The sequence below is a fragment of the Cervus canadensis genome, chromosome 17 (genome assembly GCF_019320065.1).
Source record: "Cervus canadensis isolate Bull #8, Minnesota chromosome 17, ASM1932006v1, whole genome shotgun sequence".
In the NCBI taxonomy this organism is placed as follows: domain Eukaryota; kingdom Metazoa; phylum Chordata; class Mammalia; order Artiodactyla; family Cervidae; genus Cervus; species Cervus canadensis.
The window spans coordinates 6058103-6073450 of NC_057402.1; the positions used below are offsets into that span (position 1 = coordinate 6058103).

Genomic DNA, 15348 nt, shown 5'->3' on the forward strand with positions numbered 1-15348 from the left:
TCAAAGATAGAGGGGCAAGCAGATCTTCTTGAGTAGTTTATTATACAGACCTGTCTCCTTCATATTGGGACTGCTGGAATTCCAGTGGCTCACCTCATTAACGTGCCTTTTCAGTTACTGAATATTCTTAAGCACCTGCTCTAAGTGAGGCATACTGCTGACCACAAAGTAACTGTCCACATAGTCTTGCACATACAGTGTGGGGTCCCATTGAGGCTGCAGGCCGTGTTTCCAGAGCACACAAGCAGACGGGGGCCACTGCAGCACAGTGGGGCGTGCGAAGCAGGTGCCGTCACTGAACACACAGAGGGAAAGGGGTAACTGTGGGTGAGAGAGGGCACTGGTGACGCCTTCACGGCGGGGGTAACCTCGGAGGTGAAATTCTGATGAAAAGAGAAAGATGTCAGCTCTCCAGACACAGAAACTAGCTCCTGCAAAAGTTCTTTGACCTGATGCATGACCAAGAGACGGCAGGTCATCAGATGGGCCAGAAATTCAATTTCCGGGAAGTGACAGTGGAAGGTCAAGCCTGAAGAGGTGCCAGGGGCGCAGCCAGACGGGCTCCTGAGGATGCGGCTCGGGTACCAGGATGAGGAGTCTGAACTTTATCCTGAAGATGCTGTGTGCTTTTGCAAGGTTAAAAGCAGACAAGCGACAAGGACGAAGTCAGGTGTGTGTTTTAGGAAGTTCACAGCTGTATGGTGGACCGACTGGAAAGTGTGACTGTGGAGAACAATGAAGACAGGTGGCTGAGGTCTGGGCTTGGAAGAGAGATGAAGTTCTGCCCAGAGACCCTCGGGTGTGGAGGTGTGGGGCCCAGTGAAGTGCTGTGAGGAGTTGTGACACCAACAGGGTGACCCAGCTGCTCTGTATGTCAGACGTGAAGGAAAAAACCTGATGGTTTCTAAGTTTCAGGCTTTGAGAGGATTTCTGCAGAGAGACACTGAAAGAGTATGGTCAGAATTCTAAATCCCTGATTGTCCTTAACTGCTCCCTTTGAAATTCCACGGACATGATGGCTGAGCTGGCATTAAGAATGAGAAAAGCCCTAGGTCGCTGTGTCCTGTAGCTAGCTGTGCAGGTGTGTGGTCACTGTGTCTCTCTTTCTCTGTCTGTAAATGGTTAATTTGCTCTTATTAGTTTTCCCACCTTGAAAAAAGGGGGCTTTGTTGACCTCTTAAGAATTGTGATCGTTTTTTATAAAGAAGTCAGTGTGCTTTGAGTAGGGATGGTTTGATAACATAGGATACTTTGATAAGTACAACTAGTTACTACTACAGCCGTAGTTTTTCTAGTCCATTTAATGTATGCCACTGTGCTTTGGGAACAGGTTGAGAGCGCAGCGGACGTATTACATATTCGCTTTGATTTGAATGGAGATAAGCTTTATTTTACACATAGCTCGGAGATCTTCATCACTCTCACATAAATATTCAAACATGTACAGTGTTACTTTCTTTTCTTTAAAGCTAATAAACTTTAAAAAATTACTCATTTTTAAAAAGCAGATACAGATTAGCAATTACTCCAGAATCCCCAAAACGAGTTTAAGAGATTTTTGTTCTTTGACAGAAATGAGATGGTTTGGGGAGGAAGGTAATGTGCTTTGAACAACAGGTTGCTCTTTTTGTCACTGGTCCATCATACTGTTGTTTCTGCCTCTGCCTGAACCCAAACCCCCTCCCAGCCTGACAGAAATGTTCGCTTACGCAGCTAGCCCTGCCTCTGTTTGTAAGACATCTTCCACCTGTCGGCTGAGACATCAGAAGTCGATGTCCATGTCAGCCTCTGGGCACCCCAAGATGATGTTACCTCCAATAGACAGTGAAGGAGATAACTTCAAGGCTATGTAAGAAAAATGCACATTCCTTGTGAAACTAATGTGTACCCACTGCTTCTTAATTTTGTGCTGTGGATATTATAGTCTTAAGGTTTTGTTCCAGTTGTCCACAAAGTGTCCTTCCTGTGTGTGGTTTTAGTTCAGCGCATCCTGTCTCATGGTGTCCCTGGTCATCTTTGTATCTTCATGCCTCTTCATACTATAAAGGATGTAAGAAATTCCCCTTTCTCTCCAAGTTGCTTTCAGCATGTGGAATTTTACAATACTTATGCCATTTTTGTGCTTCCGAAACTTTTTAGTTGCCTATTCTTCAGTTTCACCTGCATAGCCTTTGTTTTTTTTGTATTGGCAGGGTTCTCTGCATGTAAGCAATTTGAGAGGGACGCAAAGGAAAAGAAGCTTGAGTTAGCTGTTCTCTGTTCTAGAATTTCCTCTCATTAATCTTGTCCTTGAAAATATGTGTGTATCGTTCCCTTCAGCTCCAAAGGTGTTGTTTCACTGTGTACTATTCCTTTGGTGCCCTTTGCCGTTTAACTTACCTTTTGCTCTTAAGTCCTATAAAATACCCCTTGGATCTGGATTTATATACTGGTTATCTCTACTCTATATCAAAGGTATATCATGACTATAAGTGTTTGTGTGCCATGTTTGCTACGAAGCCAGGATTTTGTGATCGAAGCTCTAAGAATCTGTCATTTGCTGATCTCCTAGCACTGTTCCTGACCAGAGAGCTCCAGTTGCTTCAACACACAGTGTCAGCAGCACCACCACCCCAGATCGAACCCGATTCCCAAGAGGCACTGCCAGCCGCAGCACTTTCCACGGTCAGCCCCGGGAGCGGCGCACTGCCACGTACAACGGCCCACCTGCCTCACCCAGCCTGTCCCATGAAGCCACACCATTGTCGCAGACTCGAAGCCGAGGCTCCACTAATCTTTTTAGTAAATTAACTTCCAAACTCACAAGGAGGTAAGTGGCAGGTGGTGCTGGTTGGTTGGAGCAAACATAAGGGCAAAAGGAGAAGTGTTTACCCCCCATTATGTGAAGCCACTGCACAGATGCTTTTCATTCTTTCTTTAGCTCACATTTGTCTGGTTTGTATATCTCATTCTGTACTTCTGAAACCTTTTAGAAGAGAAATTATAGAGCCCAGAGTCCTTTCACAACACTGAAAGTTCTCTAGCGCTTGGGAAATTGTTGTTCCTTAATTACCATTTCTGTTAGTCATACACTTCTCCACATGGTGTGTGCATTGCATTTAGCAAGACCCCAGGTGTGGTATTGTGCAGCGGCGGGTGCCCTGCAGGCTGCCACTGAGGAGGACTGTGGGGTGTGACCACCCGTAGACACGGTGCCTCTCCTCTCGTTTCATGCCAGTGTCATGGAGGAGCACTGCATTTCTTACAGCTTAAATCTTGACATTCTTCTCTCTGTCGGCCTAAGGTATAATGAGAACAGATAGCATTCTTACATTGTATAGTTTTGGAGATAAAATCCCTGCTTTATTCCCAGGAAGAAGCTAGTATCTGGTGATGTATAAAATCTTTTGTTTGTCCAGTTGACTGTCAGCTGGGGCCTTGGGGAATCTCTAAGGTACTTTACTTGCAGAATCTAGTCTAGAGGTTGCTAAGCCTAGAAACATTGGCTGCTACCAGAGGAAAGAGACAAGGTACCACTGTACACTGTTAGCAAGTAAGCGAAGGCACCTTTAGCCAGGACCACTCGCAGGAAGCCTCCAAGCCCCTGCAGTTCTGGGGTACTGGAGGAAGTTCTTTGTACTTGAGCCTCTCTGTGCAGTAGTCTTTTCTCCAGGTGTTCTGCAGATGTGCCTCTTAGAGACCCTCACAGGACAGTGATGGGGCCTTCCCAGAGTCTGAAATGATAGATGCCCTCCTCACTCCTCCTCATTTCTCTGCACTCCCTGTGGTGCATTATCCTGCTGATCTGTTCCATTCCATCTGTGTTACTTAACTGTAAGCTGGGCATCACTTGGCAGTCTCCTTAATGCCTCCAGTAATGTTATTTTAAATCAACCATCTAAAACTTAGACAAAACGGGACTTCCCTGCCAGTCCAGTGATTAAGACTTTACCTTCCAAAGCAGGGGGTGAGAGGTCAATCCCTGGTTGGGGAACTAAGACCCCACATGCCTCAGGGCCAAAAACACAAATTGAGAGACAAAAAACATAGTAACAAATTCAGTAAAGACTTTAAAAATGGTCCACATCAAAAATAAAAAATAATTCAGACAAGTCACATTAAGCTGTCTTTCCCCAGATTATCTCTTCATTGTCAGGATGTTGAATACCAAATTAAGGAGGACGTCTCATACCCACTGGCAATTGACTAGAGATCAGAGGAGTAAAAAGTTTCTGGTCTACCCTCCTATTCTCTTCTTAGCCCTTTTGCTGAGACCTCCCATTCCAGGATGGGCTAAAGAGCAGAGTGGTCCAAGGGGCCTTGCCAGATTCAGGTCACCCATTTGTGACCACAGGAGAGACAATGAGTTCAACCCAAGGAGAGTCTGGTGACCCCAGAATAATGCATTGCCTCCTTTCAGGGTCATTCCGGGGGCTATCCCAAGCCTCCCTGTGCCTCAGCTCATTCCTTGGAGACTAGGCTGCTTAGTATCAACTGGTATTTTGCCTTCTGGTCCCCGAGCGCGGAGGCGGGGTGTGGCAGTCAGGTCTGTCTAGGCTCCAGTCACAGGATGAGCAGCTTTGTGTCCTTAGGCTTTGGTCTCAGATGGGCTCTTTAAATAAAGCCTTGCACATCATTAAAATCCTTGCATTTATTTGTCTCCTTTGTGTTCTTTTTCTTTTGTCTTCTTAATTCTATCACTGATAAAAGTAATATCAGCCGCAATACATCAAATGCTTACTATGTGCTAACAAATAGATGTCTGTGCATTTATCGATATGGAGATACTTGTTTTATATAGCTATGTATGCATACATACATTCTCCCTCACACACACATTGAATCTCCACAGTCTACCCTGTGGAGTGCACATTATCCCAGTTTTATAGAAGAAACTGGAGGTAAGATTCAGAGAGAATAAGGCACGTGTTCAAGATCCTATGGGAGAAGAGTGCTGAGTCAGGCCCATGGTTCCCGGAGGGGCCCTTGATCCCCGCTACATAGTGTCCCTAATTGTTTATTTTATGTATTTGAATTGAAATTGAAGGCTGGGGCTCCTCGTTAAAAATACTCTAGAGAGGGTCGTCTTCCCCCAGGTTTTTTCAGGAAGTCCTCTCTCTGTTAGTTTGCACGCAGTCCTGTAGCCTCCCGTGGTGCTGTGCTTCTGTTGTCGTCAGCTCATTCTTAAAGGCAGTCAGAGTCCTTGCTGCTCCAGCAGCATCTTCTTAGCCTCCCCTAGTAATGGTGCTGATCAAAGCTAATGCCCAGAAGGCTCAGGTGTTGGCACTTGAATGCCACAGGGGAGACCTGCCGGGACGTGGCAGAACAAGGACTGGTGTCCGAGCTCACCCTCTACCCCTGGCTGTGCGCTGGATAGTGTGAGCGCTTTAGAGAGCCCGTCCTCTGCAGGCGGGACAGCCCGGGTGACGCGCAGGGGCCCTGTGCTCCTGGGTCGTCCGCGTGCTCCCTAGGCGTCGTCCTCTTTATCCCTCAAGGAATTTGTGAGAGGACAAGTTAATGTCAGTCCTGTGACTCCTGAGCAGTCCCCTTAACTTTTCTCAGGTAGAAAAATCGGAAATGAAAATAGGTCTTAAAGACCTTTTAATCAATTTTCACAGGCATCTTTCCTACTGTGTGTATTCCAAGGTGTACTACTCTTGATCTGAGTATGGAGTAAATGGTGCTTATCTCCAGTAGTTATATACTTTTCAAATTGGTAGGTATCTGAAGCAGTGCCAAAGTCATCCCAAATTAGAGAAAAATAAAAGAACAAAAAGAAAACTGTTAATTCAGTCACTCAGCAAAATACTCATGGGTACTTCTGTGCTGTCACAGAACTGAGATTCAGAAGTGTCAGTAGTTTGACAAGCCCAGGACGCGCTCACCCAGGAATGCGTATCGTGTCATCACACAGGCCTGAGCCATAGTTGGAAGTTTCTTTTGTCAAATTCAGTTCAGTACAGCCTAAACATTTCCTTAAATTTTTTAATAAGCAGAGTCAGTTCTTTTAAATAGAGCTCTTTCAATGTATTACTTAAAAATGAAACTCCCAATGTTGTCATTTATTTTTCTATCATTTTGGTATAAAAGCTTTAAAAAGTCTACTTCATTTTAAACTCCCAGGAACGTATTACAGTGCTGTATGTCAATTATATCAAAACTGGAGGGGAAAAAAAAAATCTCCAATGACTTTTTTTTTCCTCTCCTTAAAAAGTGATTTATATCGAGCCACTGTAATAAGTATTGATTCTCTTCATGGATAAACATTTTATAATGAAATTTTTAATGTTTCTGTATAAGGTGATATTTTTTGTTCAAAGATATGTTGAGAAATATTATTTTTAAAAAAATATTATTTTATTTCTAGTACGTTGAAAATGGTTTTTCTTTAATACAAGATGTTGGATTTTATTATCTTAAGGTGTACCCATCTGAAGAACCTTAAAAAATTTAACTGTAGATACTGTCAATATTTACTGTTAAATTTTTTCTTATTAGTACAGATTTTTTTACATTTCTATTTAAAAGACACATAGTTATTTGTGATAATTTTACTCTTCATCAGATGTCACTGTTTTCATTGTTCACTGGGTAGGAGAGGAGCCCTGTTTTACTTGCTGGTTTTATTTTATCTGTAATAACTATTTAACTTATGCAAGTCATTTTTGTTAATTTTTTTTTTTTGGCTTAATTTCTTTTAGAAACATGTCATTCAGGTTTATCAAAAGGTAGGATTTATATATACACATTTTTTTTTCAATCCTCACCCCGAAATGGCTCCTGCAATTAACATCAGGTTTGGCTTTGTAGCCCTGTTGAAAACTAAACTTTCTGCTGAGAACTAAATACTTATTTCTTTGAAAGGAAATTGGAGAGAAAGAGATTAACTCTGTCAGGCATCTTAAAAGGGACTGTTGCACCCATGTAACAAGAGGCCTACGCATGCTCTGTGCATTTTCTTCCTTTGATAGAATTGTTTAGCCTCCAAATAATTCTGTCTTCATACTAATAACACTTAGCATGCTTCTGTTTGAAGAATGAGATGTTCAGTAACAATATGCAATTAATGATTAGCCCCAGGCATGCAAAAGGTAAGTGGTAATTGTGTTTTTGTTTTTGTTTTCTTTTTTAATTTCATGGAGGATTGCATTTGGGAAAGGCTAAGAGTTGAAGAGTAAATAGTATTGTATCTAAAAGGCACTTTCCACCAACTGCTGAAGAAAGTATATCTGACTGTAGTAAATATTACTCTTATTGGGTAGATGTTTTGTGATGTGACAGTCAGGAGACCGGGGGCGTTGCTCACACTCTGAGGACACATGCCCTCAGGGAAAGCGGCCGCCGCAGCCTTGCCGTGCCCACGCCTCTCAGCTCCCCGGAGGCCAGGCCGTGGGTCACCTGCGACGCCGTAAGTGGGCCACAGAGAGGCTTCATTCACGGGGGCTCTTTGTCAGAAACCACAGGAAGAGTGCCTTCTTCCTTCCTTCTTTCCACCCTGTGATGATTTAATTGGAAACCCACTGTACTTAGGGGCTGGAGACGGAAATGGCAACCCACTCCAGTATTCTTGCCTGGAGAATCCCATGGACAGAGGAGCCTGGTGGGCTACTGTTCATAGGGTCACAAAGAGTCGGACACGACTGAGTGACTAAGCACATACTTTGGGGAGTGATTAAAAAGTCAGAATAACTCCAGTCGAAAGCCGTGCACGTGCACAGATTCCAGAACTGGGCAGGAATGCCTGTCGTGTATGAAGCAGATGTGCGGCCTGCCTCCTGCATGGCCTTTGTGGGCACATGGATGGTTTTTGGCTGAGTCACACCTGCAAGAGTACAAGTTGTAATGAGCTCAACAGGTGACCAGAAAGTGCTTTGGGTTCGTTTTATAATGTCTTTATATTTGGGTTGGTCGTGTACTGGTGTGTAAGATTTCTTTTCTCTTTCCCACTTCTCTGTGCTTCTGCATTCTATTCATTGAGGCTTCCAACTGAATATGAGAGGAACGGGAGATATGAGGGCTCCAGGTGAGGGAAATGATTTTTACTTAAAATATTTTATAGGTATTTACTTCATTTCTGTGGCAGAGGCAACAGTTTTCCAACATTCTGCGTCATATCCGATTTGCTCCACGTGGGGTTGCTTAGGGCGGCAGCAGTCTATGGTCAGGAAGCGTGTGTGCTGCTGGCGCCCGGCGGCCACGCGAGGGCGCTACGGTGCCGCCGCCGCCGCCTGCACACCGCCCGTCCCCATCCAGGTTCATGCTAGTGTTTGGGTGCTAAAAATACCATTCCTCCTGCCTGTGCTCTCCTGAGGTCTGGGAGTCTATAGCAGCACTGTTGACATGTGAAGACTCCTGGTCTAGCGCTAGTCTCAAGGAAGGAAAGCAGAATATTTAGGAGAATGTCTTTCTTTTCTTTTCTTTTTTGGCCTTGCAACGTGTCTTGTGGGATCTGAGTTCCCAGAACAGGGATTGAACTCCAACCCTGGCCCCAGCAGTAAAAGTACCGAGTCCTAACCACTGGACCTCCAGGGAGTTCCCTAGGAGAATTTTCACATTTTAAATTAAATGTCTTTTTTTTAATATATATGTAAAACGATTATGTGGGGCATTCCCAGGAGGTCCAGTGGTTAGGACTCTGAACTTTCACTGCCAACAGCCTGAATTCAGTCCCTGCTCGGGGAACTAAGATCCCACAAGCCATGCAGTGGAGCCAAAAAAAATGAAAAAAGAATGATTATGTGGTTGAGTGTTTTGCTAAAAGCAAAAAGTTTTGTTCAGCTGTCACTGCATGGATTTGGCTGTGGAGAGAGTGACCAGATGGGCTCAGGACTCTAGATTTCTTCCATGTGGGCCCTTTTTTATACTGGTCACCATCGTGCTGTTTCAGGTCCTTGTTAGTGCATCTACTCTCTTCCTGAGGCACAACTCTGGTCATATGACTTCCCTGAATAAAAGCCTGCAATGGCCCCCTCGCCTGATCGAGCATGTCCATATGAGGTCCTGTGTGGTCTCAGCAGCTCCAGGTTCCCCCACACACAACCTCCTCAGCTGAGTAGAAGTTTGGGGCAAGAGCCAGGAGGCAACTCCAGCCTGGCCTGGAGCAGGTCTAGCTGCCCCGAGTTTGTTTCCCAGCCACAGTCGGAGGCGGAGGGACAGAGCCTTCCTCCTGGTGTGCTGAGGATCAGGGGCTTGGTACACATTCTGCGCTTCTGTACCTCCTTGCCTTCGTTAGATTTCCTCTGCTCAGCAGGCAGGCTTAAGCCGCCTCCATCATGTTGTTGAAAGCCCCTGGGCTTTTCATAGCTCTCCTCAGTCGCTGCTCCCCACCCCTGCCCTCGTCCCTTCTCTCTCAGTCCTCCCGTGAGGCGGGCTCCACCTCTCTGTGACCCGAACAGACCACCTGCGCTTCACCTGTGCTGCGGCTGTGGCCCTGGGGTTTAGTCTCTTCCCCGGACCCTGGCTCTGAGTGCGTTTGCTTTTTTAAAATAACCTATGTCATATTTAACAGCACTTTATACTTAGGAAGCTTTCAAACAGTTTTGGCAGATGTGAACCAAACTGCGTATTCTACTAGCAGGTGGATGACAGGGAGAGCTACGTACATAGTAAAACCCATGGCCCACCCTTAGCGCTGATGAATTTGCCAAAGGATTGAGTGTATTAGCATATATACACTGGGAGGTTTTAATGATCTAGAGTGTTAGGTATTCACCGTCCTAATTGAGACCTCCAGAAACACAGGAGGCTGTGAGTAGCGGCTGCTGGCAGTAATGACGGCATGCTGCAGAGCAGACCCGGTAGGTGCCTGTTGGAGCTCCCCAGAGGGCCGCGCCTGGGACCGCAGCCTGCGCTCTGTGAGTGTGTACGGTCTGCGTTCAGACCAGTCATTTTAGTGCTCAGCAGCAGAGAGGTCTCAACATGCCACTTCCCTGTTTCAGTAGTAAGAGTTATTTTTAACTGTGAGGTTTGAGAAGTTTAAATGAACAGAATAGAAGGAAAAGCGCTAAGGTTTTTGTAGGGATCTGAGAGAGTGGCCCACCTGCCACCCGGCTCTGTTCAGCAGCTGCGGCCATTTACGGGGAAAGTGACTTTAAAGTCCGTCGTCACTGATTATCCTGAACAACAGTGAGAGTGGAGGTTATGATGAGTTTTTAAAAACCGGTAGGAGAAGCAGCCAGGCGGGGCAGAACTGGAGGCTGGCGTGCTAACACCACCTCCCCGAGCTGGGCCTGTGAAGGGCTGTGGTGGGCCTTGCTGCCTGCAGCCAGCCTGGATGACAAGGGCTGGGTTCTTGGAGATGTGCTCAGATCGCTCTCTACCTTGCCTGACTCCCAAGGATTCTGTTTAACAAATTATTTTCTTAATTTTCACCAGATGACTGGTGAAGGTTTTTCAGCCAGGTAGATTTTTTGTGTCTTGGCTTATGATGTGGTGGGAGAATGGATAGATGAATGCTTCTTAGAGAAGGAACTGATTACCAACGGTGAGCCTCTGTAGGAATGACCCAGGAGTCGTTTGTTACGCTGCATTGAGCTAGCTAGAATAGAGAAGGTGGGGTTTCCTATGCCATTAAGAATAAACCTGCCACTGTGCATTTCAGTCGCAACGTGTCTGCTGAGCAAAAGGAGGAAAACAAAGAAGCAAAACCTCGTTCCCTGCGCTTCACCTGGAGCATGAAAACCACTAGTTCCATGGATCCCAATGACATGATGCGGGAAATCCGCAAAGTGCTGGATGCCAATAACTGCGACTATGAGCAGAGAGAGCGCTTCTTACTCTTCTGTGTCCACGGCGATGGGCACGCGGAGAACCTCGTGCAGTGGGAGATGGAGGTGTGCAAGCTGCCAAGACTGTCTCTGAACGGGGTCCGGTTTAAGCGGATATCAGGGACGTCCATAGCTTTCAAAAATATCGCTTCCAAAATTGCCAATGAGCTAAAGCTGTAACCCCGTAATTATGGTGTAAATTAAGTAGCAGTTTAAAGTGTTTTCCTGAACACTGATGGAAATGTATAGAATAATATTTAGGCAATAACGTCTGCATCTTCTAAATCATGACATTAAAGTATAAGGACGAGCGCACGCCTGGGAGCGAGAGCTGGCCTTTTTTCTACGAATGCACTACATTAAAGACGTGTGACCCGTGTGCCCTCTGTCTTCTTTCCATTGCCCTGAAGTCAGCGTGTGACGCCCGTCTGCACGGGCCTCCTGTCTGCGGGTGTGAGCGTGGGCGGTGTGCGTGTGCGTAGTGCTGCAGAAGCATCTCCTTACACTGGCAACCAGAGCTTTTATGAGTACCTCTGTGGGAGATTATTTGGTGCTAAAACATTAAAATTGCCAAGGAGGAAAATATTGAATTACGACTAAGAATTAACTTTTAAGACTAGTTGATAATTAATACAGGTTTACAGTTCATGCCTGTGGTTTTGTGTTTGATGTTTCGTGTTTTGTTTTTTTTTTTTTTCAGTGCAAAAGGTTTAAATTTATAGTTGTGAACATTGCTTGTGTGTTTTTCTAAGTAGATTCACAAGATAATTAAAAATTCACTTTTTCTCAGTAAAATCTTGCTTTGTCTCCTGATGCTCTATTTAAGACTCAGATTAAGGCAGTGACTAAAAGTATGTGTTTTTGCCTCCACCGCCACCTTGAACAAAAGCAAATGGAAAGCATGTGAAGGCTAGGCCACTTTTTCCTTCTCGTGGATCCTAATATTTTGTCATTTCTAGCATCTTCTTTCCCCAAAGGCGCTGAAGGGAGAAGACAGTCCACGTGGCGACCAGAGCTGGACGGGAGTAGGGCGTGGCTGTTGGCCTCACCCTCGGGAGTCACGTGCGCCCCTGTGCAGAGAGATGCCAAGGCCTTGGCTGCTCTGGGTCTGTTCTCCAAGAAGTATGTAATTTTCCTCTCTTGTCCATTGTGATTCAGGGCATGAATTAGACCCACAGCCTTTTCCCAGCTGCTGCATGATTACGCAGAGGGGGTACTGAGGTCATCGGTCAGTCTGACGTCCCAGTCTCCTGGGAATGCCGTGACATTGGTGGCTGTGGGTTCTGGGCTTGTCTGTGGTGGTCCAAATATGACAGTCTGGACACAAGGTCATCAGTGCTTACGTCTACACGGGCAGGGAGGTGGTGTAGGTGTTTGGGATGCATCCCTGACCTCTTTAAGTTTATGTCCTAATAGGGCAGCAGTCAGTAAACAGTAATTAAGTGTCTAGTACAGGAGAAAGGGGTCAGTGGCACAAAAAACATCAGTGCAGGGTGAGGCATCCAGAGGTCCCGGGGTTTGAGTGGTGCCGTGTTAAATGGGTGATGGGTGGGGATGAGGTGCTTTAGCTGAGACGTGGCTGCAAGGGAGGCACCCGAGTCCGTGTCTGGCTGAGGCCAGAGTGCAGCCTGTGTGCTGGAGCAGAGTGGTGGGGGCTAAGAATGCCCACCTGGGCCACGGAGGCCACGCCAGTGTGTCTACTCTGAGATGGGAGGTTGGGAGTAGGCTTTCGAATGGAAGGAGAGTGGCCTCAGGCTTTCAGATGCTTGTTCTGGCAGCGGTGTTGCAGGATCACTGCTGGAAGCGAGGAGAGGCCAGCAAAGCCACTCGCAGGCTGTTGGCAGTAGTGAGGGAAGAGGGGATGCTGTCCTGGTGAGACACGGGTTGGGTTCTGGGGATGTTTTGATATAAGAATCCATTTGCTCTTGGATTGGAAGTGGGTGAGAAAGAGCCAGAATGCCTGCCCCCCCCCTTTTTTTTTTCTTTAGCCAGAGCAGCAGAAAGTACAGGGTTGCTGTCCGTGAAACGGGGCCAGTTGTAGGAAAGTTTAGAGGTGTGAGAGAGCAGGTGTGGACACAGTTTGAGGTACCTTTAGGTATAGGTGGTGACTGGGGGGAAGACCCCAGGAGCCCTCAGCCAGTAAGAGGAGCAGAGGAGAGGACCAGCGCTGAGCCCTGAGGCGGTGCCTGGGGAGGCCAGGACAAGAAGGGGGCCCGGCAGAAGAGCCCTGTGGTGGGGGGAGGCCAGACCGTTGGGCCTGAGTCAGGGGTCAGGGAAGGGTGGCGGGGTGAATGCCTCGTGACCTAACAACAGAGCAGGTCCTTTTCACCTTCCTGGAACTTCATGCTCTAAAGGACAGACGGAATACAGACCTCTCGTAAAGGAGTTTAATTTCTCTGATTGTTCATCTGTCATAAGCTATCTGTATTTTAGTATGTTACTGATCCAATGAGAAATGGTGTCTTTAGCACCAGTGTTCACCTGCAGAAGTCATCTGAACTGGTCATATTTAAAGGGCTCTAACAATAAAGGTTTGATTTTAGTGGCAGCATAGATAGTGTTACCTTTACTGAGGTTAAAATGTGAAATCTGATCCATTACTAGAGGACCCATGTCCTTCCTTGAGATACTGTATGTACCCTTGGGATAGAGCATTTTTATTCCTCATACAGTGAATTTTGAAAGAGAATATTCTAGAGTACTTCAGACAAAGCTGTGTTTTTTTTGAATCCCCAGAAGTGAGGTAAGATACCTGGCGGGGGCATGCTACTGTTTTTATTTACCCAACACCCAGGATGTTTTCTTATTCCTGAAAATAAGGCTTATCTCCTAGTTAGGTTGACTTTCCTCTCATCTAGATCAGGCATATCAGGTGAACCAAGACATCATTCTTTATTGACGGACCTTGTCCTCAAACTGTCCTTTCATTTCCAAAAGTGAAGACCCATGCAGAAAACTGTTAAGAAACATCACTGAAAATTTCAGAACAACTGTGATCACTTTCACTTTCACAGCATATCTTGCTCCAAAAACCTAGAGAAGATGGTGTTTAAAAAAAAAAATTTCCCTCTGTGCAGTATGAACAAGTTACCATTGCCATGGAAACCGTCCCTGGAATACCCTCTCCCAGCAGTTCTTGCTCAGTGAGTGATGCTCGGTGACCGCGGGATCCATGGAGCTCGTGTGGCTCCGTGAGCAGCATCGGGGATGCCAGGGGGCACGTCTGTGAGGCGCTGCCTCCTGGTCCGGCTCAGGCCAGAGGGGCAGCAGGGACAGGAAGGGCTTGGAGCGCAGGGCCCAGAACTTTGCTCTTTTGGGTTTTCTTGTTGGGGTGGGTTTTATTACTAATTTGCCGTGAAATCCTTTAGACAGTTCAGCAGCCCTGTAAGTGGGGAGGAAAGTGGTAGCTTTGAAGGGAGCGGTGTGAAGAGCACGGCGTGCCTTGCAGGCGTTCTGATGGTGCGCAGGTGAGTCCGGGTGGGTCTGTCCCCCCCAAGTCCCCGAGGAGGCCAGAGGCCAGCAGCTTTGCGAATTGGTCTTGGTTTGCCTGAGAGAACAGAGCCCAGCCAGAGGTGACAGGAAACCTGGGCCTCACTTGTGTCCCCAGGGAAGGAAGCTCACCAGGTGAGGAGGGCATGTGGAAAATGGGTTTTGCTGGGAGAATCTGAGACTTTTCTTCAGTTTGGGCCCGACTCTGAGAACGCTGAGAGTGCAGGGGTGGCCTTGGGGCCCAGGACAGATAGTAGACGGGGCATTTTGAGGAAGCCTGTGTGAATTCAAAAGTGAACGTCCTCTTCCAGGAAGGGGGCCGCTGCCTACCGTGGGGCCTCTGCCTGCTCCTTGCCACGGCAGGGTCAGTGCTGCCAGGGGGGCCAGGGCGGAGCAGGTAAGGACCGGAGTCTCTCCCTGTGGTCCTCAGAGCCCTGTTCAAATGTGGGTCGGGCACCATGCCTTCGCGGTGTCTGCCCTGGACCTGGGCGGCCTGCTTCCAGATTCCAGCTTCTTAACCTCAGCTTTCCTCCCCAGAAAGTCGGCATGTTTAAGGTGTCTCATGCTGGGGTGCTGGCCGGGTCCCTCACATGGCACATGCAGAGCAGGGCTCCTGGCAGCTGTCTGGAGGTCATCAGCTGTCTGGAGGTCAGCAGCTCCCCAGGCGCAGGCCCTGTTAGGCCTGTTAGGCCAGTCCTCGACTATACCCTCCTGGCTTGCCCAGAGCACAGAAGTCCCCGAACAGCGTTCTCTGGCGTTCAGGAGGGGACCCTGCCCTGCCCGCAGAGACTTCGTGAAGACATTCCCCCTGTGTCTATGGGGTTCTGGGCTCAGAGCCTGCTGTGAGGAAGGTTGACAGGCCTGTGCCAGTGTGCCCAGAGGACAAGAAGTGTTGGGCCAGGTGTGAGCACCAGGCAGGAAGCTGAGGGCGCCTCACCTCCCCTGGGCCCGAGTCTCCTCCTCCGCCAACGCTGGCCACTCCTGGGCCTGCCTGCCCTGCTCAGCCCTCGGTGATCAGCATGCCCCGCTCCTGCCACCCTAGCAGCCAACAGCATTTACAGATTTCCCGTGTCTCTTGTCTCTTTGCTGTTGCCAGACTGTAAGACCCACGGGG

The 15348-nt window shown here is 47.3% G+C and overlaps 1 protein-coding gene across 8 annotated transcripts in view; it reads left to right on the forward strand.

Annotated features, from left to right (window-relative positions):
* The window catches only part of MARK3 (microtubule affinity regulating kinase 3), a 102172-nt gene extending 91048 nt beyond the window's left edge, over window positions 1–11124 (forward strand). For 3 of the 8 annotated variants that reach the window (XM_043489296.1, XM_043489299.1, XM_043489302.1), the window contains 4 exons: window positions 2552–2809; window positions 6681–6707; window positions 7958–8002; window positions 10580–11124. In XM_043489296.1, the coding sequence (XP_043345231.1) occupies window positions 2552–2809; window positions 6681–6707; window positions 7958–8002; window positions 10580–10925 (676 nt within the window). In that variant the 3' untranslated portion in view covers window positions 10926–11124. Of the gene's footprint in view, window positions 1–1687; window positions 1850–2551; window positions 2810–6680; window positions 6708–7957; window positions 8003–10579 lie in introns of all 8 variants that reach the window. The other 5 variants (XM_043489300.1, XM_043489301.1, XM_043489303.1 and 2 more) reach the window with 4 other exon arrangements.
* Window positions 11125–15348: the final 4224 nt, after the last annotated feature.